This window comes from Carcharodon carcharias, chromosome 13, assembly GCF_017639515.1.
Source record: "Carcharodon carcharias isolate sCarCar2 chromosome 13, sCarCar2.pri, whole genome shotgun sequence".
Lineage (NCBI taxonomy): Eukaryota > Metazoa > Chordata > Chondrichthyes > Lamniformes > Lamnidae > Carcharodon > Carcharodon carcharias.
Window position 1 is genome coordinate 129,320,511 of NC_054479.1, and position 27,359 is coordinate 129,347,869.

The 27,359-nt window shown below is 44.7% G+C and overlaps 1 protein-coding gene across 1 annotated transcript in view; it reads right to left on the bottom strand.

Moving 5' to 3' along the window:
- Nucleotides 1-27,359, bottom strand: part of LOC121286154 (collagen alpha-1(VII) chain-like) — a 188,135-nt gene that overhangs the window by 122,618 nt on the left and 38,158 nt on the right. The window contains exons 14-24 of the mRNA XM_041203135.1: nucleotides 26,771-26,917; nucleotides 23,682-23,921; nucleotides 16,386-16,525; nucleotides 14,765-14,888; nucleotides 13,793-13,936; nucleotides 12,042-12,211; nucleotides 10,310-10,444; nucleotides 9,511-9,528; nucleotides 5,924-5,950; nucleotides 3,893-3,976; nucleotides 439-519 (exon numbers count right to left, since the gene is read on the bottom strand). Of these exons, the coding sequence (XP_041059069.1) occupies nucleotides 439-519; nucleotides 3,893-3,976; nucleotides 5,924-5,950; nucleotides 9,511-9,528; nucleotides 10,310-10,444; nucleotides 12,042-12,211; nucleotides 13,793-13,936; nucleotides 14,765-14,888; nucleotides 16,386-16,525; nucleotides 23,682-23,921; nucleotides 26,771-26,917 (1,310 nt within the window). The remainder of the gene's footprint in view (nucleotides 1-438; nucleotides 520-3,892; nucleotides 3,977-5,923; nucleotides 5,951-9,510; nucleotides 9,529-10,309; nucleotides 10,445-12,041; nucleotides 12,212-13,792; nucleotides 13,937-14,764; nucleotides 14,889-16,385; nucleotides 16,526-23,681; nucleotides 23,922-26,770; nucleotides 26,918-27,359) is intronic.

Here is a 27,359-nt window from a genome sequence, read left to right on the forward strand (position 1 = left end):
TGTGACAAACAAGGAAGTGTTAACATGGCAGAGTTCTAATTCAATAACTGCACCCTTACAGAGCTTTCTGTTGAATTAAATCCAGTTTTAAACAGATTCTGGTAAGTTATAAACAATTCCATTATCATTTAATGAGTACAATGTTCCCTTTCAAGACCTTTAATCCCCTTCATTCAGCAACAGGAACAAAAATATTATGTTCTTTTGTTTGGGAAAGGTTAAATGGATGGGCTCAGACAAAATCAAATATCCATGAATAAATAACCAAATATCCATTCAGCTCCGTTTTTAAAGTTGTTTATCGATACAATATTAAAGTGGTTTTTTCCTTATCTCATATCCAAATGCCTAGATTCAAACCTTGAAAGGCCAGTCTTTTTACAAGGAAAATGAAAGAGAGGGGGCAGGATTGGTTTGTGATTGACTTGAATGCCTTACCCTTGGTCCAGGTGAACCAGGTGTGCCTGTGCGTCCTGGCCGGCCTGGGAGGCCTGGGATTCCATCTTTTCCTGGTAGGCCCTGCATGGTTACAAATCAGTTCAATCTTCACAAATAATTTTCAACCATCCAAAATAAAATTTCCTAATACCCAGGACTGAATAAAGAATCTCAAGTTCCATAAAATGCAATTAATGAACTGACTGCTGACTTGCTTATTGTTTCTTTAGCACAGCTTTTTGTTTTTACATAGAATCTGGGGTAAGTATTTGGGTTCTTATTTTACACAGACAAACCTCAAGAGGCAAGTCGAAGCCCACAGCCCAGGAAGCAACCAAGTCTGAAACAAAGAAAAGAGAGAGATTCGTAGGCCACTCGGTTCTTCGATCCTCTTCTGTCCAATCAACGAGATCACGGCTGACCTGTATCTTAACTCCATCAGCTCGCTCTGGTTGCTTAACTCTTAAGCCCCTTTGCCTAACAAAAATTTTATCAATCTCAGTTTTGAAGTTTCCAAATGACTAGCCAGCTTCAGTAGCTTTTTGGGGAATGGAAGTCCCAGATTTAGTGAACAGCGTGTGATGCGAACCTCAAGTATTAAGGGAAGGTCAGCAGATGTGAGACATTTCTAAATCTTCAGATTCTGGAAAACGAAATGAGTTAGAGCGAGTGCAGGTCAGTGCAACAAATTTTGATTTCAGCATAGTGGAGAACATTTCTTCTGTACATTTGATGTGGACATATCAGAAAGAGTCCGCTGTGGGAATTGTCACAGGTGGGACGGAAAACTTGACGGACCAGCAAAAGATCCGCTGGCTTCGGCCAGGAATTCGGTACCAGAAAATCCCACTGATATTCTTTATTTCATAGACAGAGGGAGCCATCCCCTACATTCCAGCGTATGGAGGATGAGTTGATCAGACTGCATCATTGAAGACTGGAGGCATTGGCCACAGTATTGATGGAAGAGATGATGGTCTGGATTTTCACCGAGTCAGGTTGACTGAGAAGCCTTTGAAAAAATGGCGAGCTGGTCCCAATTCTGGGATTTCTGACTCCATTCCCGGGCTGTATAAATTTTCAGGAGTACCTTTAAAGGGTACAGGCTGCTTCCGGTCAGAAGCTGGCATTCAGCATTCCCGACCTGGCTGGCTCCATTTGAGAAAAAATATCTCCTACTGATTAATTTTCATAGAGCTGGGCTAGGTTTTTAAAAAGTCATGATTCTCCACCCCTTGTGAACCCTAATGTGCATGAGAGGACCTTTAAAAAGGTAAGTTCAAAAGGGTCCCCCTCATATCTATGCCAAGTTCTGCCTTCTCACCCGCCCACTATGACCCCTCAAGCCCCCTACGCCGAGTTACACCCCCCGCAATCCCTATGACTCCTCGCCCTGCCCCCACCCCAAGGTCTGCCCTTCCACCCACCCCCTCAGACACTTCATGACCCCTATGCCAAGGTCTGGCACTTCCATGCCCATTGACCCACTGTACACCTCCTAGAACCAAAGAACACCACAGTGTAAAGTTGGATGTGTAAAAAAAAAGTTTTGAAAAAAATATAATCCATTGATTGCTATCTCCGATGAAAAAAAAAGTATGGGCAGCAAACTAATAAAAGTGTCAATCATCCTGGCCCTTTGAAGTTTCAAAAACCACAAACACAAAACTTGACTTATATCAAAAAACATTTTGAAATTAACTGCAGAGATCTGAGAGCCTGAACTGTCAATCAAACAATATTACTTCAGGGGGACAGGTGTTCTGTTATTCTGATAGATGTCTGGGCTTGGCTGAGACTCCAGACAGCTATTAGAATAACAGAATGAGGGGACATAGGTGTAGGTGGAAGAGCAGAGCCTGGAATAGGGGACATGAGGTGACATAGGGAGATGGCTGAAGGGCAGAGCCTGGCATTGGGGGCATGAGGAGGCATTGAGGTGGGTGGGGCATGAGGTGGCATGGATGGGGCATGGAGTGAGTATGGCGGTGAAGGGGGGTGAGGGTGAGGACTGGAGGGCCTTTCTTTTCAATGGGTCAAAGTCCCAAGGCACTGAGGTGGGCCTTTTAAACATAGGTATGAGAGGGACCCTTTTGAACTTACCTCATGCACACTAGGGTTCACAACTCCTAGGGGCTTGGCATGCACTTTCTCCCAAGGCGAGCAGGCCAAGCTGAGAATTTTCCCAACTCCTCCTACCCACCTCAAGGATGAAAATCCAGCCAATATTTGGAATAGAGAGACAGGTTGGGGCTAGGGGAGGGAGAGGACAATCTTAATCCTTTTGTGTATCCAGGAGCATGACAGATGATGGAGCAGCCACTACAGATGTGGACAGTGTAATACCGTCCACTCTAAATCCTGACTGTTGAAGGTTACAATCTAATATCTTGCTGTCATCGAGTCATTGAGTACTGAAGAACTCAAAGACAGCTTCAGCTTATGTAAACAGAACAAGCAGAATGATTTATGGAAAGAAAAAAAACTTGAATTTATATAGTGCCTTTCATGACCACAGGACATCCAAAAGCATTTGCCTCCCTGAATTCTGTCTATCTGTTAATCGATGAGAAATCGGCATCAAGAAGCAAACTGCAATTTGTGCTCCCAGCATGCACTAGCAATTGGTGTTTCAGATTTTTAATCTCAATGTTACTCAGTGTTCTTAAAGGGACAGGTTGAGATGAAGAACATCCTTCGTGTCTTTGATTTAATCTGCCCAGAAAACCAAATCCACTGCTCATTTATAAACACACAGATGATATAAGTTATATCCAAACTCACTGCTCAGTGACATTGCTGAGATATCACCTAATGCTCATTCTGTTTCTCCATTAAAAAAATTACTTTCCCAGAATAATTTCATGCTAAGGGAACACCTTTTAATGGTGTCACACTCACAATAAAGATAGAGTAGGGTCAGGGTCTGTCTGGGAACTGAGGACCCATGGTTTAGCAGCACCGATTGGATAGAGTAATTGAAACATACAGGACAGAGGGAGGCCATTTGGCCCATCTTTAGTAGAACTAACCAATTAGTCTCATTCTCCTGCTCTTTCCCCATAATCCCGTTTCGAGTATTTATCCAATTCCCTTTTGAAAGTTGCTATTGAATCTGCTTCCATCAATCTTTCAGGCAGTACATTCCAGATCACTCCATAAACAAAATTATCATCTCCTCTCTGGTTCTTTTATCAACTACTTTAAATCTGTATTATCTGGTTACCAACCCTCCTGCCAGAGGAAACCAGTTTCCTATTAATTCCATTACAACCCATCAGGATTTTGAACGTTCTATTAAATCTCTCCTTAACCTTCTCTACTCCAAGGCTGGCTTCTGCACTGTCATCCCTTGTATCTGTGTTATTTCTGTTTGCCCAAGGCTGGGAATGCGTCCTTGCTATTCAAACACATTCAGTAACGGAATGAAAAGTGAACTAATGGCAGTCATTACCCTTTCTCCTTTTTCACCCTTATCGGCGAATGCAAATGAATCATATCCTCCACTCGTGTGTAAACCCATGAAGCCTTGCTGGCCCTGAAATGTATAACAGTGCAGTATATTAATAGTGATCTGTCTGCCCACTGTTACCACTGTTACAGCTCTATTAACATAGGGCATCAAACAACTTTTCTTTAATTCATTCATGGGATGTGGGTAAGCACATCCAGGCCAGCAATTATTGCTCATCCTCAATTCCCCTTGAGAAGGTGGTCGTGAGCTGCCTTCTTGAACCACTGCAGTCCAGTAGGTACACCCACAGTGCAGTTAGGAAGGGAGTTCCAGGATTTTGACCCAGTGAAAGTGAAGGAATGGTGATATATTTCCAAGTCAGGATGGTGAGTGACTTGAAGGGGAACTTCCAGGTGGTGGTGTTCCCATTTATCCACTGCCCTTGTCCTTCTAGATGGTAGTGGTCATGGGTTTGGAAGGTGCTGTCTAAGGAGGCTTGGTGAGTTGTTGCAGTGCACCTTGTAGATGGTACACACTGCTGCTACGGTGCGTCAGTGGTGGAGAGAGTGAATGTTTGTGGATGGGGTGCCAATCAAGTGGGCTGTTTGTCCTGGATGATGTCAAACCTCTTGAGTGTTGTTGGTGCTGCCCTCATCTAGGCAAGTGGAGAGTATTTTATCACAATCCTGACCTGTACCTTGTACATGGTGGACAGGCTTTGGGGAGTCAGGAGGTGAATTAATCGCTGCAGGATTCCTATCCTCTGATCTGCACTTGTAGCCGCAGTATTTATATGGCTAGTCCAGTTCAGTTTCTGGTCAATAGTAACCCCCGGGACTATTCACCCAACAGTAAATGAGATGCCTATATTTCTATGTTTTTGTGGTCTCAGTTATCAATTTAGCAAAGTCACATTTTTTCATTGTTTCCTGTTAAGAAAGAAGGAGTTTGCATTTATCCAGGATCTTCCATGATTTCAGGACTCCCAAAGTGCTATGCAGTCAATGAAGTACTTTTTGAAGTTTAGTTGCTGTTATGCAGGAGACACAGCAGTCAATTTGCACACAGCAATATTCCACAAACAGCAATGAGATAAATGACCAAATGTTGGCTGTGGGGTAAATGTTACCCAGGACACTGGGAAAAATTCCTCTGCACTTTTTCACAAAGTGACATGGGATCTATTACATCTACCAGAGTGAGTGGTTTAACACCTCATCCAAAAGACAGCACCTTCAACAGTGCAGCACTCGCTCAGTACTACACTGGAGTATCAGCCTAGATTACACGCTCAAGTCTCCGGAGGGGGACTTGAACCCACAACCTTCTGGCTCAGAGGTACAAGAGCTCCCCACTGAGCCTTAAAACACTGCACATTAACCACTCTATCCATATAGTTCCAGTGGTTAAATGTTAAAAACATTTTGGTGCTGAGCTATACACACTGGAGAGGTCCCTGTTTAACTTGGTGCTGAGTTAGCTGATTCTGTCAAGGAAACCCTGGGACAGAATAATTGGCCTTGGTGGCAATATGATTATGGAGGAAGTGGGAATATCTGACAGGTTCCCGCTTCTGATCACTACCCAATGGGCCCTGCTGGAATGTGTAGGGATGTTGGGAGACATATTGGGCTTAGTTGTGATGCCCCTTCAGCCAAACTGCCTTCCAAGGCAGGTCACTCGTGCAGGTATGAAAGGGCAATCAGTGGACCCAGAACCAAATTCTAATGCGAGTCAGAAGAGAAATGGCAAAATAAATTAAGCAGACATAGTGGGACAACCACAAATAGATTATTTTTTATAAAAACCCAAAACTCAGGTGGGATATGAAAGCATTTTAATGGGATCTCAGAGTTCAATAGCTGTGTTAGAGAGCAGTGTCTGATCTTCTCAATGAGTTGGATATCTTGTAATCCCTTCCAGGAGTACAATATTGAGTGTTTGATCATCCTCGCTGCTTTGGTTGACTTTTGTCCATTGCTTAAAAAAAGTGCTTCTTATCCAATTAGCTCAGATTTAATAAACACTCACCGGATTTCCTGGGGGCCCGATTTCACCCTGCAATGAAGAATCAAAGACTTTAGAGAGACTGTCCTCCGTCACTTGCCTGTCTTTGTCAGAGGTGGTCCATGCTGGTGAATGCGTCAAGCTCAAGTTCAGGTTCGGTACAAGTCAGGTGTAGTGCAAAGCACTTCACCTCCAAGTTCAGAACACCCTCTTGCTGAACCATGTTTCCATTTCCCACTATTCTGGAGGAGATAAGTGTCCAAACCCCAAACCACTCAGCCTCTCTTACACCCCTGATATTCTTTACTTGCAGTGCTAGCTAGGGATTTTATTTTATTCAAATCTTAAAGCACGCTTTATTGTGTGGGGAACATGGATTGGGCTCAGAAGGGGGAGGGTGAATTAACAAAGGGTGATGACTGTGTGGAACGGACTTGTCAGTGAAACTGGATAGTATGTGGAGAAACTGAAGGTTAGTTTTTGGGAAGAAGATCCTGAGTGGTATAAAAGAGAGAATTTAAACAGCATTTTGTAGTTTAGGGACCATATATTTGGACAATAGTGTCCTTCTCTGGTCATATATATCTTTTTTAAAATTTGTTTTTGGGATGTGGGCATTGCTGACAAGGCCAGCATTTATTGCCCATCCCTAATTGCCCTTGAATTGAGTGGCTTGCTAGGGTATTTCAAGGGGGGGGACGATTTTCCCCTCATCGTGTGGGCCCAGGAGCGGCCGAATAACGGTCCGCTGCCTGTGATCGGGCCCTGACCGTGATTTCACGCTGGCTGGCCAATTAATGACTGAAACACTCAGCGATGCCTGGGTGAGGTGGGGAGGGCGAGCACGGAAGTCAGCACAAGTGCGCTCAGTGAAAGCCCCCTGAAGGCACAGAGCTGCCCAAGGGAGCTGAAGATTTCTAACATTAAAAATAAAGATTTTAAAATTAAGGTAAACATGCCCCTGTCACATGAGCAGGGACATGTTAAAAATTAGATTTTAAAATTTTTATTTTATTTTTAATTAACATCGGAAACCTCATCCCGCCCGTGGGTGAGGTTCTTCAGAAATCCAAAGGCCGCCAAACGTAAGGTTGGACGGGCAGGGAAAAATTCACTTTAATCCATTAATTAACGGGCGTAACAGCCCTCTTAATTGTCGGTGGGCGCGCTGCCGATTCCCGTGCGCACCCGCCGACTGAAATATCGCGCAAGTGCGTGATGACGTTGGGACGCTCACCCGACATCATTGTGCGCTATTTCACACTCGTGCATGTCGGGCGTGCGCCCGCTCGCCGAGCTGAAAACTCAGCCCAGAGGGAAGTTAAGAGTAAATCGACCACATTGCTGTGGGTCTGGAGTCACTTGTAGGTCAGACCAGGTGACAATGGCAGATTTCCTCCCCTGAAGGACATAGGTGAACCTGATGGATTTTTACAACAATCTAGTAGTTTTATTAGTATTAATAAATTATGATTTCATACTAAATTTATTAATTCATTGAATTTAAATTCCCCCAACTCCCACACTGGGATTTGAACTCACCTCTTTGGAGCATTACCAGATGGAAAATCCTGTGAAACTTTGAAATGATTGCTATTGGTCCAAAATGGAATTCCATTTTAAGGTATACAAGGCCGGTTCAGACCAGTCTTAGTCGTTTCCAAGTTTTACTGGATTTTCCTTAGTCCAGGCCTCCGGATTTCTAGTCCAGTAACATTACCATTTATGCTAACAATTCTCAGCTGGCAAGCTGGCAAGGGAAAAATATTTAGTAAAAACTTAAATATGACAATTTGGCAAGTGATTTAATGGGATGCAACATCCCACAAAATTTCCATTATTTCCTCCACTTTGAAATCAACGAAAAGGAAAATTAGGAGAGAAATCAGGAGAATTGTTTAATGGGACGGAGAGGGGCAGTGGTTAATCTGACATCGCCCATTTACACCATCGACATAGTTACATATCACGTTTAAAATGATTTGCTGCTCCACCAGCACATAGTTGCAATAAAAAGTCTCAAAGGCAGACAGAACACTAACTCCTGTACGATGGCATTCTCTGAGACTCTAGCCACAACACTGTTATTTGACAACATATTGATTACTGGAGCATGAGTATTTGATAGATTGAAATATAAGTGTGAGTGTGTGTATATATATATATAAATATATAAATATAGTTAGATAGGGAGATGGAAGGGAAGTTAGGCAAATATGCAGATATAAATATCTATAAATATGAAGAAATGTAAACGACTCAATTGGTAATTAATTAGGCCATAGTTAGCAATATCAGACACATGCCACATCAGTTCCATTATTTTGTTTGCAGCATCTATCAAGTATAACAACAACTTGGATTTATATAGTGCCTCTAATGTGGTAAAACCTCCCAAGGCACTTCAAAAGAAAATGCATTTGGAATGGAAAGTTCAGTGTGCATGCTGATTCTGAGGTGCCATTTGTCTGGTTTATTGTGCTTTACACAGTGCTACAGGATCAGGACTTGTTACACACCAGGCAGCTGAACTGCTCATATCAGCTGTGGTGGTAGAGGTGGGGTGGGGTTGGTGGGGATCACTGCAGAAAGACTATGGAGCAAGAGAGATATAAGGCAAAGAGAGGAACTCAATGTTATTCAGGAGTGAAGGAGAGACAGTAAAGGAAAGAGGGCAAGCAGGTCAGCTGCGAACAATGAAAACAGACTCAAGGAATGCAGACAGCAGGGAAAACGAGCCTATGTGAAACATTGCAAGTGATCATGTTGGCATAGAAATGAATGCAATGACATAAAAACACAGGACAGAGAAATAATTCATTGTAACTCAGTCACCAGTTTGGCTGCTACTTGGGTTAAAGAACTTTTTTTATTCATTCATGGGATGTGGGCATCACAAGCTAGGCCAGCAATAATTGCCCATTCCCAATTGCCCTGGAGGAGGAGGTGAGTTGCCTTCCTGAAATGCTGCAGTCCATGTGGAATAGGTACACCCACAGTGCTGTTAGGGAGGGAGTTCCAGGATTTTGTCCCAGAGACAGTGAAGGAACAGCGATATATTTCCAAGTCAGGGTGGTGAGTGGTTTAGATGGGAACTTCCAGGTGGTGGTGTTTCCATCTATCTGCTGCCCTTGTTCTTCTAGATGGTATAGCAGTCATAGGTTTTGAAGGTGCTGTCTAAGGAGCCTTGGTGAATTCCTGCAGTGCATCTTGTAGATGGTGCACACAGCTGCTACTGTGCGTTGGTGGTGGAGGGAGTGAATGTTTATGGATAGGGTGCCAATCAAATGGGCTGCTTTGTCCTGGATGGTGTAAAGCTTCTTGAATTTTGTTGGAGATACACACATCCAAGCAAATGGAGAGTATTGCATCACACTCCTGCCTTCTGTTTTGCAGATGGTGGACAGGCTTTGAGGAGTCAGGAGGTGAATTATTTACTGCAGTATTCCTAGCCTCCGACCTGCTCTTGTAACCACAGTATTTATATGGCTGGTCCAGTTCAGTTTCTGGTCAATGGTAACCCCCAGGATGTTGATTGAAAGGTCATATAATAATATTTTTTTAAATTAGAAAATATACAAAACACAAGATAAATATGAGAATACTCTTACCCGTTCTCCCTTCTGACCCTGCAAAAATAAATTATAAGGAATAATTAGTTATTTTAAAATCTTTTAAAAATGTACTTTCAGCAAGGACTTGACCCCTACTTTGTTTTGCCATTTTTCTTTAACAATGTTTGTATTGTTCTGAAAGTAAAGCCTATTAATGCTGAGGAAAGGAAGTTCTATGCCTCACGATATAAGTATCAAATGCTGCCAGATCAGAGCAGGATAAACCTTCCTTCTCGCTGACTCATTAAAGTGCCTTATTCCTAAGCCTCAGAACATTGCTTCAATGTGATGTTTACAATTTCCACACAAAGGTCTGTGTCTGGATGTACAGATCAAAAAAATCATGTCCAGAGTTCAACAGGCCACCCAAAGAACATCAATCCATTAAAATTAATGAGTGGAAAATCCTGTGGGGCACAATGACCCCCCATACCCAAATTCCCAATGTCAGGAACTCTTTGTTAGGAGCACAAATACATAAAATTTGCTTTTGTATTCCTCAATCCCTTGAGCCAGATTCTGAGGTTTCCCTTGGTAACATATTCCATGGCTATACCACCCTTTAAGATGGAACAGTTCAGTCTGACTTCACTTCTGATATGGTCAGTTCTGATGGTAGCAGATCAGGCACCCATTAAACACCCCATCTCAATGAATTAATGGAATGCAAAATGAGAGTGTGATGTGGGACTGTCAGTAGATCCAACTCCAATTTTATGCTCCAGCTGATGCTGAATTCTAACTCCATGACAGAGATCTGACTGAATATTGAGGATCGTGTCATTTAAAAATTCACCTTCCAGCACTGGGATGCACAGGGACCTTCGGGCTTTCTGACATCTTCAGGTTCATACTTGGAGGCTTCAGATATAGACTCGGTTTGTTGATTGTCTATGTAAGTCTTGGTTTCAGATCCACCTTGTTTAGGATACTAGAAAACACATAAGTGATCAGAAACCAGGCACTGCAACCCAAACAAAAAGCTGATGGAGGGAGAAAGTAATGCACTGAGAAGTAATATCATCAATTGCTCTAGTATCCATCTATTGTTGGCTGTATAAGTGTGTGGACTCATGAACAAAGATCAAACTATAGTACATATGAACGAGTTTAATGTTCAGCTGTTACACTTTCAAAAAAAGGCAAGTCAGGGTTAAATTGATAAGTACATCAGATCATTTCAGTTCAACAATGACCTTTGTAAGTAGTCACAAAGTGGGATCAACATGGACAAGTTCTCTGTACTGTACCAGGGCAGGAGGGCCAGGGGCTATCAGAGAAAGCCTCAAACTAACCATAACTTATGGAGCGACTGCTCCACACCTACGGGTAAAGGCTTCCCATTGCAAGATTCCAGCACAGAACTCTGCTGGAAACAAGTATTGGGAAACTACACTTATGGAAGCATGATGTTCCATCTATTTTAATTTTAATGGGCTGTCGGTGCTTGATTTCCAAATATAGGCTCCTAATAGTGAAGGCTGTATGCTGGCAGCAAACAGTCTGAAAGCATATCCACTGGAATAGATAAAATTGAAATAGATGGACATCATGGGATCATGAGTTCAGTTTCCCGATACTTCTTCCCAGCAGAGCTCTCTGCTGGAACAGACTGACACCGAGTGTGGTGGACACAGGCTCAGGTACAACACTGAAACAAGGCATGGATAGCTGGCAATCTGTACCAAGACAGGTCAAGGGAAATACAAAAGGAGTGAGTGGTCATTAGGGTGGATAATAGTATCATTATGAGTTTCCTGGATTGAATGTCCTATATACATTTTTAAATGCTTAATCTCAGTCTAGTCTCCATTGCCACATCTGTTGGGTACCTCTTCATGTTGACTCAACATACAGGGTATTACAGGTCTGAACCTATGCCTTGGCATTCCACCATCCAGCAGTTTGGATCAAACTTCCCTTCTGTCTTTGCTCCTTTGATGCCATCCTGAGGACTTATAGAATGTTACAGCATAGAAAGAGGTCATTCAGCCCATTGTGCCTGTCCCTGCTCTTTGAAAGAGCTATCCAATTAGTCCCGTTCCCCTGCTATTTCCCCATAGTCCTACAAATTTTCCTCCTTCAAGTATTTTTCCAATTCCGTTTTGAAAGTTATTATTGAATCTGCTTCTTTTCAAGCAGTGCAAGCTGGATCATAACAGCTGACTGTATAAAAAAAAGTTTCTCCATGTCACCTTTGCTTCTTTTGCCAATGACCTTAAATCTGTGTCCCTTTGGTTACTGACCCTTCTGCCACTGGAAACAGTTTCTCCTTGTTTACTCTACCAAAACGCTTCAAGATTTTGAACACCTCCAGCAAATCTCCCCTTAGTTGCTCTTAGGAGAACAACCCCAGTTTCTCAGGTCTCTGCACATAACTTATCCCAGTATCATTCCAATAAACCTCCTCTGCATCCTCTCTAACCTATTCTTTAACCCCTAACTCTCAGAGATCAATGTAATCCAGTTAGGATGGGACAAACTGAGCAAACAAGTGTTGGAAGATTGCAAGCGTGAACAGCTCCTACCTCAATCTCGGTAGCTTCAGTGCAGATTCTTTCTACCAGTTCTCTTTCGATCAAAGGCAAATCATCAAACGTGCTCGCGAAAAATACATTATTGCGTGGGCCACGGTAGACGATTCTTTTGAGTTCCTCCATATCTGCACTCGCAATCCCCACAGAGATGACCTTAATACCTGAAAGATGCAGGTTGTTTCATGCTTGAGATTCCATCTCATGATTTGTGAAGTCACATGGATCTTTTGATAAGATTATTTCCTCACTGTCAGTCTCAAACCCGCACTTTTTTAATTAAAACACCACTGTAATAATCGTGTAATATTATACAATATAGAATTTAGATTGTAAATCATAGCACAGAAGGAGGCCATTTGGCCCATTGTGTCTATGCTATCCAATTAGTCCTCACTAACCCTGCCCTTTCTCCATTGCCTTGCAAATTCTTCCACTTCAGGTATTTACCCCATAATCTTTTTTGAAAGCTATTATTGAGTCTGCTTTCACCAGCCTTAAAGGCAGTGCATTCCTGATCATAAAAAAATCACTGTGTAATTTTCTTTTTCTCATTTCACCTCTAATTTGCTAATTACCTTAAATCCACATCCTCGAGTGACTGACCTTCTGCCAAAGGAAACGTTTCTCTTTACTTACTCTGTCAAAAGTCTTCATGGAACTTTGAAAAAAGTGATACTCATTTCAGATAAGCAGAAACTTTTGTTTTATTTAATGTTTCTCCCTTGGCAGTTAATCTTCCCTCTTCCTTCTTTATGGCCTCTTGCACCATTCTCCCTCCAAGCTGGTAGCAGACATGATGTTTGAGTTCTATCCAGGTCTTCACCTCTCTTTGATTGGCTATGTGCACAACAAGCAACCAACTAGGTATAAGATCATAAGAAATAGGGGCAGGAGTAGGGCATTCAGCCACATGGCTGATTTGACTGCGGCCTTAACTGCACTTTCCTTACTGCCTTGTAGATCAAAAATCTGTCCAACTCAGCCTTGAATATAATCAATGACCCAGCCTGCACTGCTCTCTGTAGAAGAGAATTCCTAAGAGTAACAAGTTCTGTCCTTTCTGTAGTCTAGCAATGTTATACCGACTTCCTGATTTCCCTTTGACTGATGATATGGATGTGGAAGCCACTGTTTAGGGAATAACAGGGGTCTGTCCATATCATTGGCTCCATGACATTAGATCAATTAAAAGGTCAAAGGGTGAGATTGTTGGTGTCGAGGAAGGAACTAATCACCCTCCCTCTAATGCTGCCACAAGTCTAATACCACAACTTTTTGCAAATATTTTTCATCTTGCCAAGGTTTCTTAAAGAGCACTTCATAAGCTAGTGACTACCATCACCCAGGAGGACAAGGGCAGTAGACACAGGAACACCATCACCTTCAAATTCTGCTCCAAGCCACACACCATCCTGATTTGGACATACATCACTGTTCCTCTATTGTTGCTGGGTCAAAGTCCTGGAACTGCCAACTTAACAGCATTGCGGGAGTGCCTCACTGCAACCTCTACAGCAGTTCAGGAAGGTGGTCCACCACTAGGTTCCAGTCTAGATCCCAGTTCTGTACTGAGTTTGCCAAGTTGCTAGCAAAACTTTAAATTTCCCAGTGCATTGAGTGAGTAAGTCATCCAGGAGTTCCCATAGACTAGAAGCACTGAATCTATTAAGGGCCATTCTTGGGTCCTTTCCGAAGATATGAACTATCAACGGTTGATAGACTGTGTTCAAACAGACTCATACCTAAACCAAACGCCACCCTTGCTGGTAGTTCCACCTCATCCTGTGACCGTCCATCAGTCAGCAATACCAGAATGTGTGGGACATCCTGTCGCATCCCAGCAGTTGCCTGGAATAACTCCTTTAATACATAACCAATGCCTCTGGCTGGGAAAAAGAGAAAAAATAAAACACTGAACTAAGGATAAATATATAACATAGGAAAAAAGCTGTGGATAAGGTACATCTCAAGGACAGAAACCAGATAGTTCTGCAGAGTGTCACTCAGGGATCTCAAAGGAGGAAGCCCGCCTGGCATTGAGGAACTGAAATTTATACTAAAACCTCTTAGACTTCAAGACCAAGAGGAATGTGATGTGAACTATACAACTTTGACAAGACCAGTGGGAACTGTACCTAGTTAATAGTGCAAGGAAGGTTGGACAAATACATAAATGAGAGAAGATGCTGGTGTTGTAAATAGAATGAAGTTAGGGCAAGAAGATAAGCAGATGACCCTCAGGTAAATTTGCAAATGGAGCTTCTCAGCAACAGAGATTTTGCGTACAATGTAAAATTATTAATTCAAGACAAAGTAGAATAATACAGCCTAATATTGTTCTACACTGATTGATAATGGAGGTAGATAATGGGGGTGGGTAGATAATGGAGATGATTGATGAAAGGATAGTGGGGTGGATGATGAGAGGATAATGGAGGTGGATGGTGAGTAGCTAACGGAGATTCAGTGGGTAGGTGTATAGATCATAAACATCAGTGCATCAAGGAAAAACAGTACCAACAAAACATTTTGATCCTTCAAATACAGCAACCATCATGTTGAGAAACTAGATTATTACATCACCCAATTATACCCAAACCAGCATGAGACTATATTATGCAAGAAGTGAGAGTACACAATTCTTTTCTAGGGAAGAATCGCGTTATCCTCTACCACTGTCTGTTTCATATCGATAAATATCTCAAATGTTTCACCTGTTCTGGTGTTGCCTCCTCCATATTGAACTCCTCTGATGGCTCTCAAAACTGAATTCCTGTCCTTGTACTGATTGAGCTGGAATTCTGTCCTGGGATTGTCACTGTAATGAGCTACGGCAACCTGTTACATAAAACAAAGGAACCACAGGAATGGTTAATATCAACTGGAGACCAACTAACGACTTCAAAGCAAAAGCAAAAACCACAACCAATTGTCACTGGCTGGATAGTGAAAGATGAATCAACCAAGAAGGGGATTATCAGGTTTTCAGCAAGATTCTAACCCAATGAGAAATTCAACAAGCAGGACAAATTCTTAGTCTCCCAGAAAGAACATTTATATCTTTTTATAAGCAGAAGGTTAAATGACTCCACAGAAAAATGTGGAATTTAGCCATTCACCAAGAAGATTGCAGCTCAATAAATAGCCTGCATGCAGTCTGACAGTAGCACTGTCATAACTGGCCTCAGTGTCTCAGGGCTAGGTGTGGAAATGTTGACACCAATTCCTTCAAATCAAACCCTATGTAGGAAGGCAATAGCCTTGTTTGGTCAAATTGCCTTTTCTAACATTCTTCCATTCCAACGACATAACTGCACTAAGTAATATTGGCTCTGAATTGGTAATCTCCTCCTTGGCTAAAAGTTCACTAAAGTAACCAGACAATAGGGCATTATGGGAACCTCATTTAGAGATCTCCCCAACCTCAAGGAGTATATTTCATTACCAGACGCAGCACAGAGAAGGACAAGGAAGCCTAAGCACTGTGGAGATAGATGATGCCCCATGTTCTTATTTGCTAGAGAGAAAGAAGGGAGATAGAATTAGGGGGAATCTGATTCAGTTCTTTAACATTATTAAGGGGCTTCAATAACGTATGTGTGAGTAGATTGTTTAAGATGTTGGGACAAAGTAAAACAAGAGGCTACCCATTTAAATGCAGGTAGCAAGGAGCAAAACTAGATGGGAGCAATTTCTTTTCTCAGATGGCAATCGATCAGTGGGTGGCATTCCAGAGGTGACAGTGATAATGGAATTCTTTCAACTCTCAACACGGCTCTCAGAAAGGACTATCCAATTAGTCCAACTGTGTTGCTCTTTCCCCGCACTCCTGCACATTTTTCCTTACCAACTTTCTATCTAATTCCATTCTGAAAGTTACTATTGAATCTGCTTCTGCTAACCTTTCCAGCAGTCCATTCAAGATCACAGCTTGCTGAGTAAAATGTTTTCCTCATCTCTCCCCTGGTTTTTTGGCCAATTATTTTAGGCACGTCTTTGTAAAACTATATGATTGTGGCAGAAAGGAGATAAGATCTTAGGGAATAACCAACAAGTTGGGTTCTCTGTGGTTCACCTGACTGCCTTTGTAGCATTGGAGAGGAATTTTAACAGAGCATCCCTGAATTATCTAGAGGCCTCTGTTCTTTGCCTATCCTAGTAAGGGGGGAGAAAGCATGGGGATGAGTCCAACAAGATACTGGTATGAGTACACATGGGCCAAATGACCTTTCTCCTCCCAGATTGCATGACATAGCATTAGTAGAAAACATACAAAATTTCATTGAGTTTCTCCCTGCATCCACAGATTCACCAGCATAGAATCTTTCCACTTACCTGGGTTCCTGCAGGTCCAACCTTCGGGATGTATGAGACAATTCTGAAGAGGAAATCCCGGATCTTCTTAAAGTTATCCTGGCCGATGCTCCAGGATTCATCTACCAAAAACACTATGTCGGCCTTGGCTCTGCCACAAACTGACAAAGGGAAAAACAAAGAGTCCAGAGCAGGGATTATTAAATCCTGGTTGTCTACAAATCTCTTTGCATACCCTCTTCGTCTCCAAATTAGAGCAGCTGGTTGGCAAGGTGACAGAAGAAAATTTCAATTGACACAGCATTCACAGTCTTTTGTGGAATCAAGTTCCAGATTTTACAGAATCAGACAACACAGGAGGCCATTCAGCCCATCTTCCCTGTGCCAGCTCTTAGAAAGAGCTATCCAATTTGTCCAACTCTCTTGCTCTTTCCCCACACCCCTGCAATTTTTCCTTACCAACTTTATATCTAACTCCCTTCTGAAAGTTACTATTGAATCTGCTTCTGCTAACCTTTCCAGCAGTCCATTCAAGATCACAGCTTGCTGAGTAAATTTTTTTCCTCATCTCTCCCCTGATTCTTTGGCCAATTATCTGAAATCTGTTCAGTTACCAGCCCTGCTACCAGTGAAAACAATTTCTCAGTATCTACACTATCAAAAACCCCATGTGGGAGAACGGAGAAGGAGCAGCAAGTTCTTGAAAATCTGTCCCACTTTGTCTTCATGAACAGCTTTGGGAAACTTTGAAGGAGGAAGAAAGACCCTGTGTCATCTTCACCTATACAATATCATGAACAAGTCACTTGATGCATTTTGACATATTTGCATTCTTGTATCATTTGATTATAATCACAAAGTGAAAGGTTGGTTGACCATATTCCCCAGAAGGTTATTTCCCTTGCAGGTGGTTTAAGATGGATGACACATGTGCTGGCAGGTCCCCAATGGCTCAGAAGGTAAACAGACAGCCCAGTAAGAACTGAATCTTAGAGACAAGGGGTGTTGTTCTGAGTTAGCTAATCCCAGTTAGATCAGCAGTTAGGGTTCTACTTTTGGCCTTAGTGTTCTTGGCCAGGGCTCTTGCTGTTGAATGTCCTCTGGTGGCTGCATTCTGCTGGGAAGTGCTCAGGTGTGGGTGTCAAGTGAGGGCAGAATCTAACTCAGTGGTGATGGCCCACCCCACAAAAACTCAGTGTAGAGGTTCATGCATGAAGGGCTGGGCAAGCAGCCAGAAGACGGCTGAAGCTGGTGGAACCGTACGCCAGCAAGAAGCCTTTGCCCCAAGAGAAAAGGAGAGGAAGGCGAGGGGAGGAACATTGTTAGATAGCAACAGGGGAGGAAAAGTAACCACAGAGCAGGAGCAGCATAGGGTGAGCAGGCCTTGAAAACATGTTTGGAAATGTTAAACATTTTGAGGGTGATGAGAATATATTGAGGGAAGAATCTTGTGTCAATATCACTTATATCATGAGCTGTGAGGTAAGGGCATGATTTAATATATTTCATTGTTATCATAAACACATAGGACTGTTTAGTACCTCCAACTTTCTTCCTATTAAAGTGAACATCATTCGCTCTTATTAAACTCTCCTAATTCTTCTCGGAAATAGCAACAAGAGGTTGCCATTTAACCATTCAAACCTGTTCCACCATTCAATGAGATCATGGCTGCTCAATGTTCTAACTCCATATACGCGTCTTATCCCCATGTCCCTGAATATCTCTGGTGTTAAGATCTGGCTCCAATTTTTTATGTCCCCTAGTCCTAGACTCCCCAGTCAATAGAAATTGTTTCTCTCTATCAGGTCCACTTAAGATATTGGGCGGAATCATCTGTGCCCACTGTCACTGGGCGTGTTTGGTGGCATGAGCGGCCAATATGGCGAGAAGGCCAAAAATCAGTTTTACAATGTTGTGAAACCAGTTTGCAATTGTCCGCTCATCCCATTGATTGTGGGCCACATTTCCCATCATTGGATGTTGGGAATCTCATTGTAACATATCAGCATATCATCATTAAGGCTAGCTCGCTTGACTCATTCCCCCTGCCCGGTGAATTGTCTGCCCACCTTGGCATGATTGCACACCGACGTGTTTCACAACAGCATATAAAAGGTGTGCACTCAGCAGGCTGCACTTTGAGGGGAACTCGGAGGTGAGTGTACAATAACATTGCAGAGCGCTTGCGAGGGACACCTGTTAGACTTCAAGTTTGAGGTGCGTTGGGGAGGGGGCAAAGGTTGCCCTGCAGTTGAGGTGGCTTTGGGGGTATGGAGGCAAAGGCTGCCCCACAGTCGAGGCGACACTGGGGATGGGGGGCAAAGGCTGTCCTGCACTTGAAGATAGCGCACAAGCATGTGTGGGGTGGGGAGGGGAGTGGGTGAGGGAAGTGGCCACGCATTAGAGAAACCTTGTATAAAGTGACCATTCCTCTTGTAGTTCAGGTGCAGCCACATTGATATGATTGGAGTCAGGCCTCTAACTTATCTGCCCACTCAAGCAATGCAGAGGCATCAAAGTGCCACCAAGTGCTCCAGAGCTTTGCGCCCCTCGGGCACAGACTGCAAACTAATGAGCATTTTAGTGGACTGCAGAACAGTTGGACGACTGCACACGGTGTACAATCTCCTTGCTAAAGCTGGCCATGGAGCAGTCACTGGTGGAGGCACTCACAGGCCCTGCAATGTCATCATCCCGATTTGGACCAGCTTCCCCCATGGTTCAAGTTAACAGTGCAGCCTTGCAGTGCGGATTAGGAGAATGTCTGTGCCTGAGCTGAGAGCACAGCATGCAGTCCAGTGGGCAAAGCTGCCGCCAATCGGTCAGAGGGAGTGGGGTGGAGGAAAGTGGGATTTCAGGCAGCCATGCAGTGCACTAATCTCTGGCCATCCAAGTGGTGGCAGCACTCTCTGGGATGTGTTAAGGGCCTTCAGACTTAACCAAGAGATGTTCCTAGCACACCCATGCTAATCCACATGTCTCTCTTTTACATTCTGCAAGAGGAGTACATCAGGATCATGGAGCCTGGTGAACTTGCTGTTTGCCCCGTGGCATACAGAGAGCGAAGACAACAGAGATGAGAGCGACTGAGGCGCCTGGCTGCACAGAGGGAGGAGCAGCACCCTCTGGAAGAAGGGGCGGCTGGGGCTCCCACACATGCCACCGAAGAGCCACAGCGAGCCATTGCTGGTCAGCGCCTGGCTAGACCCAGGGTCTATAGAGGTCGCCTTTCATTCCTGCAGATGACCGAGAACCAGTGTCGCCGAAGACTGTGCACGTCTATGGAAATGGTCAGTCACATCCGCCAGCTACTGCAGGATTTAGTGCCAGATGGACATGGAGGGCATCGACTGCCAGTGGCTGTGAAAGTGACAGCGGCACTCAATTTCTACGCCAGTGGCTCATTTCAGGACTCCACAGGTGACCTCTGTGGGACCTCACAAGCATCCACCCACAAATGCATCTATGTCAACCACAAGGGATTACATTTGCTGAATGTGCAGCTGAATGTTCAACTACCCATAAATGCATCCTGCAGGTCTGCGCACAGTTTCCAGAGAGTGTGCACAATTCCTACATTCTCAGACGGCCACAAATCCCTGACGTCTTCCAGAGTCTACAGAGGCTGCAGAATGGCTCCTTGAGGACAGGGGCTACTGCAGAGGACATGGCTGATAACCATGTAGCGGCCTCAGGCTGCCGCAGAGCAAAGGAATAACGAGGCTCATGCTGCAACTCGCAACTTGGTGGAGCAAACCATTGGGATGCTGAAAATAAGGTTCCAATACCAGGACTGGTCTGGTGAAGCCCTGCAATATAGTTCACAGAGAATGATACATATTGCAATGGGGAGAGAGGAGCTGGCTGAGGAGCAGATGCAGGAGCTGGAATTCACCCCCGATGAGGAGGATGTTGACAATAATGAAGGTGAGGAGGTGCTTGAAGGAGATGATGATGGCAATGAGGCCCTCACACTGGCCAGGAGAGGCAGGCATGCTTGGCAGTCCCTCATAACTGCTAGATTTGTGGAGGATGATGATGACAGCATAAGATCCTCACATTGCACCTATGAACATCTGACTCCAGTCTGGCTTATGGCAGTGCACATACCCTCTGTGATAATGCTTCTGTCACGGAGATGCAGCGGACGCCCTAATAGTTACTCAATTGCAGGAGGATGATGATGATGACATGCAGTGAGGACACTCCATAGATCTTCACATTATCTCTGAGGATGTCTGACTTCTGTCTGGCCAAAGGCAGCTCACCTGCGCTCTGTGATCAGGGTCATATCATAGAGACACAGTCGTGAAACTTCCGAAAAGCATCTGATCCTTTGTCCGCCTTCAGCACCTGAGCCTTTCAGGAGCACAGCATCATTGGTCACAGATGCTGAAGAGATTGGGGCCAGCCCCACCTTAAAAGGTGTTGAGAGCACAGAGAGAATTACGGAACTCTGTGATGCCTGCCCAGGACATTCTGGCAGCAATGACAGGCACCATTGAGGTGCAGGCATCAGTAATGTGTCCAGGGAGTGTGAGGCCAGACCATCAATTTGGTCTGAAGGCTGCACAAAGCACAGGGAGGAGGCCCTGGACTGAGACACCTGCCTTTATCTTGTGCAGAAAGGTTTTACATCTGAGTGACAAGAACACTGCTCATCAGAACAAGGAGCCATAGGCAGGGACACATTCTTGGGAGTTTATTGACAATAGTGAACATTATTTACAAGTGATTAACACACATGCCTAGGCTATGCAATTACACCTCCTTAACTTTCCTAACCCTGCCTTGGTGCTCCCCGGACATCCACAGTGGAGGTGGAGGCAGCCTGCTGACTGCTATACCCTGTATGTGTTCACCTTGATGGGCACCCTCTGGAGGGCCGAGACCTGGAGGGCCCTGGCCTGTTTTTGGGGTTCTGCTATGAGGCAGTGGCATCATCCTTGGCCTATGGAGCTGGAGCTGCTGAGGTCACAGGAGGAGGAGAATCGGATGGGCTGGACACTTCTGGAGTCATCTGTATGGATGGCCTGGGGGTGGGGGGGGGGGGGTTACACCTGCTGATGCCCCTCCCTATGGGTGCCAAAGGGACCCAGGCTGACTCCTTGAGGAGAAGGGGAAGTTGGAGTGAGATCGGGCTGCCCCGCACCCTTCTCACGTACACACTGTTGGAGGCCAACTATGGCCTCAACGATGAAGTTAAGCCCGCGCAGCAGTGCAGGAGCGATGTCCTGGACCATGGCACCATCCTACCAGTGTTGACCTCGGTGCGTTGCCATGCTGGCACTAACACTCAACCTGAAGGCAGATGGGCTCCTCCATTGTGCCTTGCAATCTGAGGAGTTCAGCGAAAATCCCTTCCTGATGTTCCCGTGCTTGCCTTTGCAGCTCCAGCAACCATGACACGACCGCGTCCAGAGACTTGTCATCTGACTCGGACTCAGCAAATTTCTGGCCTCCAGCAGTCCTCCAAGTGCCAGACATCTGGGAAATCCCTAAGGCTGCCTGCTGCAGATCAGAAAGTGTGATGTGTTCACCAGATTGTGATCCCAAGGCTACTCTAAAGCTACTGAGGTGTGTGCCCCTGTGCTGGTGGAGGGTATGGGTGAGCACTGTGACAGGACTTCAAGTAGGGTGCCTTCAGATTCTTCTTCAGATGTTTCCTCGGGGCTTGATTGGAGGCCCTGGGTCATGGACTCCGTCGGATGTTTCCCAGATGTGCCTGCGAAAGCAAGGGGAGATAATTATTGCATGGCAGTAGCTGTAAAACAGGACACATCACTGAGCATGATTGTCTGATGGATGTTGCACTGCTGGATCCTTGCTTGGTAGAGCACTGCCGACCTCACCACCAGCACAGGACCGGTCCCAGTCATCACCAGCCAGCTGGATGGCTCTGTTTTCAAAGACCATGAAGACCTTGACTTCAGGCTTCCTTTACCAGTCTGCGACCTCTTCCTCTTGTTGTGTGCCAGCTTATCCTAAATGAATAGAGTTGAAGAGAGTGTAAGCAGGATGCCTGCCAGGCCAGATGATAAGCATGTCTGGCATGCGTCGGTGGTGAGTGGTTCTATGGATGCGATGAGGACAATGTATGGCACAAATGTTACTTGCCACTTGTCAGCCCAAGCCTGGATATTGTTCAGGTCTTGCTGCATTTGGACATGGACTGCTTCAGTATCTGAGGAGTCGCAAATGGTGTTGAACATTGCGCAATCATCAGCGAACATCCCCACTTCTGACCTTATGATGGAAGGAAGGTCATTGATGAAGCAGCTGAAGATGGTTGGGCCAAGGACACTACCCTGAGGAACTCCTGCAGTGATGTCCTGAAGCTGAGGTGACTGACCTCCAACAACCACAACCATCTTCCTTTGTGTTAGGTATGACTCCAACCAGCAGAGAGTTTCCCCCTGATTTCCATTGACTCCAGTTTTGCTGGGGCTCCTTGGTGCCACACTCTGTCAAATGCAGCCTTGGTGTTAAGGGCAGTCACTCTCACCTCACCTTGCGAATTCAGCTCTTTTGTCCATGTTTGAACCAGGGCTGTAATGAGGTCAGGAGCTGAGTGGGCCTGGTGGAACCCAAACTGGGCGTCAGTGAGTAGGGTATTGCTAAGCAAGTGCCGCTTGATAGCACTGTTGATGACCTCTTCCATTACGTTACTGATGATGGTGAAGCTATAACACAGGACTACTTGCGTGCCAAACAGCATAAGAAGCAAGTGATAGAGCTAAGCGATCCCACAACCAACGGATCAGATCTAAGCTCTGCAGTCCTGCCACATCCAGTCGTGAATGATGGTGGACAATTCAACAACTCACTGGAATAGGAGGCTTCACAAATATCCCCATCCTCAGTGATGGAGAAGCCCAGCACATCAGTGCAAAAGATAAGGCTGAAGAATTTGCTACAAACTTCAGCCAGAAGTGCCGAGTAGATGATCTCATCTCGGCCTTCTTTGGAGGTCCCCAGTATCAGAGATGCCAGTCCTTAGACAATTCGATTCACTCCACATGATATCAAGAAAGCTGAAGCACTAGATACTGCAAAGGCTATTGGCCCCCACAATATTCCAGCAATAGTACCGAAGATGTGCTCCAGAACTTGCTGTGCCCCTAGTCAAGTTGTTCCAGTACAGCTACATCACTAGCTTCTACCTGGCTTTGTAGAAAATTGCCCAGCTACGCCCTGTACACAAAAAGCAGGATAAATCCAACCCAGCCAATTACCTGGATCTGTTAGTTGGTATCCTTATGGATTAATATATGTTCTTTGTTCAGTTGATCCATAACCGGGTCACTCACTTACCAGGTCTATCCTGCACGGCCTGAGGTGCTGAGACTCTCCTGGCAGTGGCAGGACTGGCAGTGGCAGTGATCCACTTGACGATTGTGGTGATGGTTGTAGGCGGTGAGGTTGACTTGCCTTGGCTGCTGCTTAGTTGCCCAGCATCGGATCGAAATGTTGAAGCAAGGGCAGGTTTGGTTACCAGGGCGACAGGTGAAAGAGCCATTGGTTTTGCCGTGACTGAAGGTTTCTTCTTGGAGCCTGAGGAAAGATCAAAACAGAGGTAGATTATTTCAAACAATGATGTTAAAGCCTAGGAATTACTTTTTTCAGACAAGATTATTCTATTTTTAAGATCTGCCTTTACTTTGTGTACAACTTGGAGTTACTAATTATTCCTCCATTTCAATTAAGAAAAGATTGCAGCTAATTGACTTTTGATCTTTAACCTTCAATCTGTTATTAAACTATGTTTTTAAAATCTGATTTTCTGTCCACAACTTCCCGACCCAGCTCCCAAATTTAGTCCAGAGTATGAGTGGGTGACCAGGGATCTGGTACCACCTTCTGAATGGAAGTGATTCAGAGTCAAATCATTCCCTGATTCCGCAATATTAGGAGGAATTGGGACATAATTCCTCACTCCATGAGCTCCCAGTCTCTGCAATATCAGGGAGCAGTGGGATATAATTCCTCACTCCATGAGCTCCCAGTCTCTGCAATATCAGGGAGCAGTGGGATATAATTCCTCACTCCACGAGCTCCCAGTCTCTGCAATATCAGGGAGCAGTGGGATATAATTCCTCACTCCACGAGCTCCCAGTCTCTGCAATATCAGGGAGCAGTGGGATATAATTCCTCACTCCATGAGCTCCCAGTCTCTGCAATATTAGGGAGCAGTGGGATATAATTCCTCACTCCACGAGCTCCCAGTCTCTGCAATATCAGGGAGCAGTGGGATATAATTCCTCACTCCACGAGCTCCCAGTCTCTGCAATATCAGGGAGCAGTGGGATATAATTCCTCACTCCACGAGCTCCCAGTCTCTGCAATATTAGGGAGCAGTGGGATATAATTCCTCACTCCACGAGCTCCCAGTCTCTGCAATATCAGGGAGCAGTGGGATATAATTCCTCACTCCACGAGCTCCCAGTCTCTGCAATATTAGGGAGCAGTGGGATATAATTCCTCACTCCACGAGCTCCCAGTCTCTGCAATATCAGGGAGCAGTGGGATATAATTCCTCACTCCATGAGCTCCCAGTCTCTGCAATATCAGGGAGCAGTGGGATATAATTCCTCACTCCATGAGCTCCCAGTCTCTGCAATATCAGGGAGCAGTGGGATATAATTCCTCACTCCATGAGCTCCCAGTCTCTGCAATATTAGGGAGCAGTGGGACATAATTCCTCACTCCACGAGCTCCCAGTCTCTGCAATATCAGGGAGCAGTGGGATATAATTCCTCACTCCATGAGCTCCCAGTCTCTGCAATATTAGGGAGCAGTGGGATATAATTCCTCACTCCACGAGCTCCCAGTCTCTGCAATATCAGGGAGCAGTGGGATATAATTCCTCACTCCATGAGCTCCCAGTCTCTGCAATATCAGGGAGCAGTGGGATATAATTCCTCACTCCATGAGCTCCCAGTCTCTGCAATATTAGGGAGCAGTGGGATATAATTCCTCACTCCATGAGCTCCCAGTCTCTGCAATATTAGGGAGCAGTGGGATATAATTCCTCACTCCACGAGCTCCCAGTCTCTGCAATATTAGGGAGCAGTGGGATATAATTCCTCACTCCATGAGCTCCCAGTCTCTGCAATATCAGGGAGCAGTGGGATATAATTCCTCACTCCATGAGCTCCCAGTCTCTGCAATATTAGGGAGCAGTGGGATATAATTCCTCACTCCATGAGCTCCCAGTCTCTGCAATATTAGGGAGCAGTGGGATATAATTCCTCAACCCATGAGCTCCCAGATTCCAATGCTAGAGGAGAAGTTGAATACAATTCCTCACTCTCCATCATTTTTAGAGGCTAAAAGCTGAGAGATGTCTCTCCTTTCTTTTTGCCGATCCTGATTCCAGCAGGGAATTGGTCAAGGCCTGGGACAAAGCTGTGGATGCTGACATTCTAAGCCAAAGCTGACGTTAGCGCCTGGGAAGCCTTACACCAAAAACACCTTCAAATTAACAGATTGGAACTCATCTATAAAGTTACAAGAAATCAATCTCAATTCCAGATCAGTAAAATACAGAGTTTAAATGAATTTGCAATCATTTAATTTGGCAGATTAAACTGAACATTCCCTGCACTTCCTGACCATGGCACTGTTGAGCTTGGAAGGTCGCCTGTTCTCCTCAGTGCCCCCTGGTGGGTATTCTGTGGCGCTGCAGGTTGCTGTCTGAACCTGTCCCATCCTGAATGCTATTTATTTTGCATATTTATTCCAGTGGCGCCATTCCTGATTCCTATAATCCACGGTGGAGGTTTTCTAGCACCCTAATTAGCCTGGGTTTGATTGACAGAGCTTCAGACTAATGGAGGTAAGGGCAGGCCAGTCGAAGGGGCCACTTGGGGGAGCATCATACAGAAATGACCGTTATTGGTACGAGGTTCTTGGCAAGTGGACATTCATTATTTACGTTTTAATTATTTACTGAAATGATTCAATTACCACCTGTCTAATTAAGTTGTGTTGTTGGCTTAATACGGGTTGGAAGCTGTGTCGATCAGAAGTAGAATGAAGCAAAGCCTGAGCAGGCCTAGGGTAGGCTGAGTGGGTCAGTGATGCACTCCTGTAGAGGTTGAGAAGGCTGCAATGCAGAGTAAATGGGCCTGAGCTGGACTGTAGTGAAGATATACAGGAATACAACAATGCCTTAAACTGGCCTCATCTTCAACCTTGTGAACAACAGCAGGAGAGCTCTACTAATACGATTAAACCAATGGATAGTGATGCCTTCCTCTAAAGTAGACATAAACGCGAGATGGTGCAGCTGGGAAAGAGTCTGTGCATTTAAAGAATCCAACCACAGCATTTGAGGTCTATCCCTTGACCTAGTCTGGAAATAGTCTGGCTTCTTAAGCTACAATAGCGAGGGCACTCACGTGTCTGGGCTGAGACTACTATGGGTGTTCCATGCCTGCTTCCAACCATAGTCGAGACTCGGATGGTATATGTGGAACTCTCTTGCAATCCACTTATCACGTAAAGCATTGTATCTGCTGGGACAACTCTAGTCCTCTCAGGACCTCCTGGAGAGATAATTAAACAGGTGGTAGTGTGGTATTCTTTATTATTCTTGGTTCAATCACAGCACAATAGCTTGGAATCAGAGCTCTTCTTTCTCTATTTCTGCAACTTCGCCCTAAGTACAGTGGAAGTTGGGCTGCCAACTTTGCCGGATGCATTCCTGAAGGTTTCATCAAAGACTTTGTTCCAATCTTCAATATTCGTATAATTAATCATCAAAGTATTCAAGATAAATGAGAAAAAAAACACTTGTTCTTTTAAAGCCTCTATGATTTTCCTGCTCGGTTTGCTCACAGCAGTGTCCTGGAGATTAACCTTTCACTCCTGGAGACTCCAGGAAAACTTTGAAGGGTTGGCAGCCCCAAGCAGGACCCCTGGTTACAGACATTAGTGGGGTTTCCATCACACCACCAGAGGAATTTCAGGGCCATGGGCCAAATTATA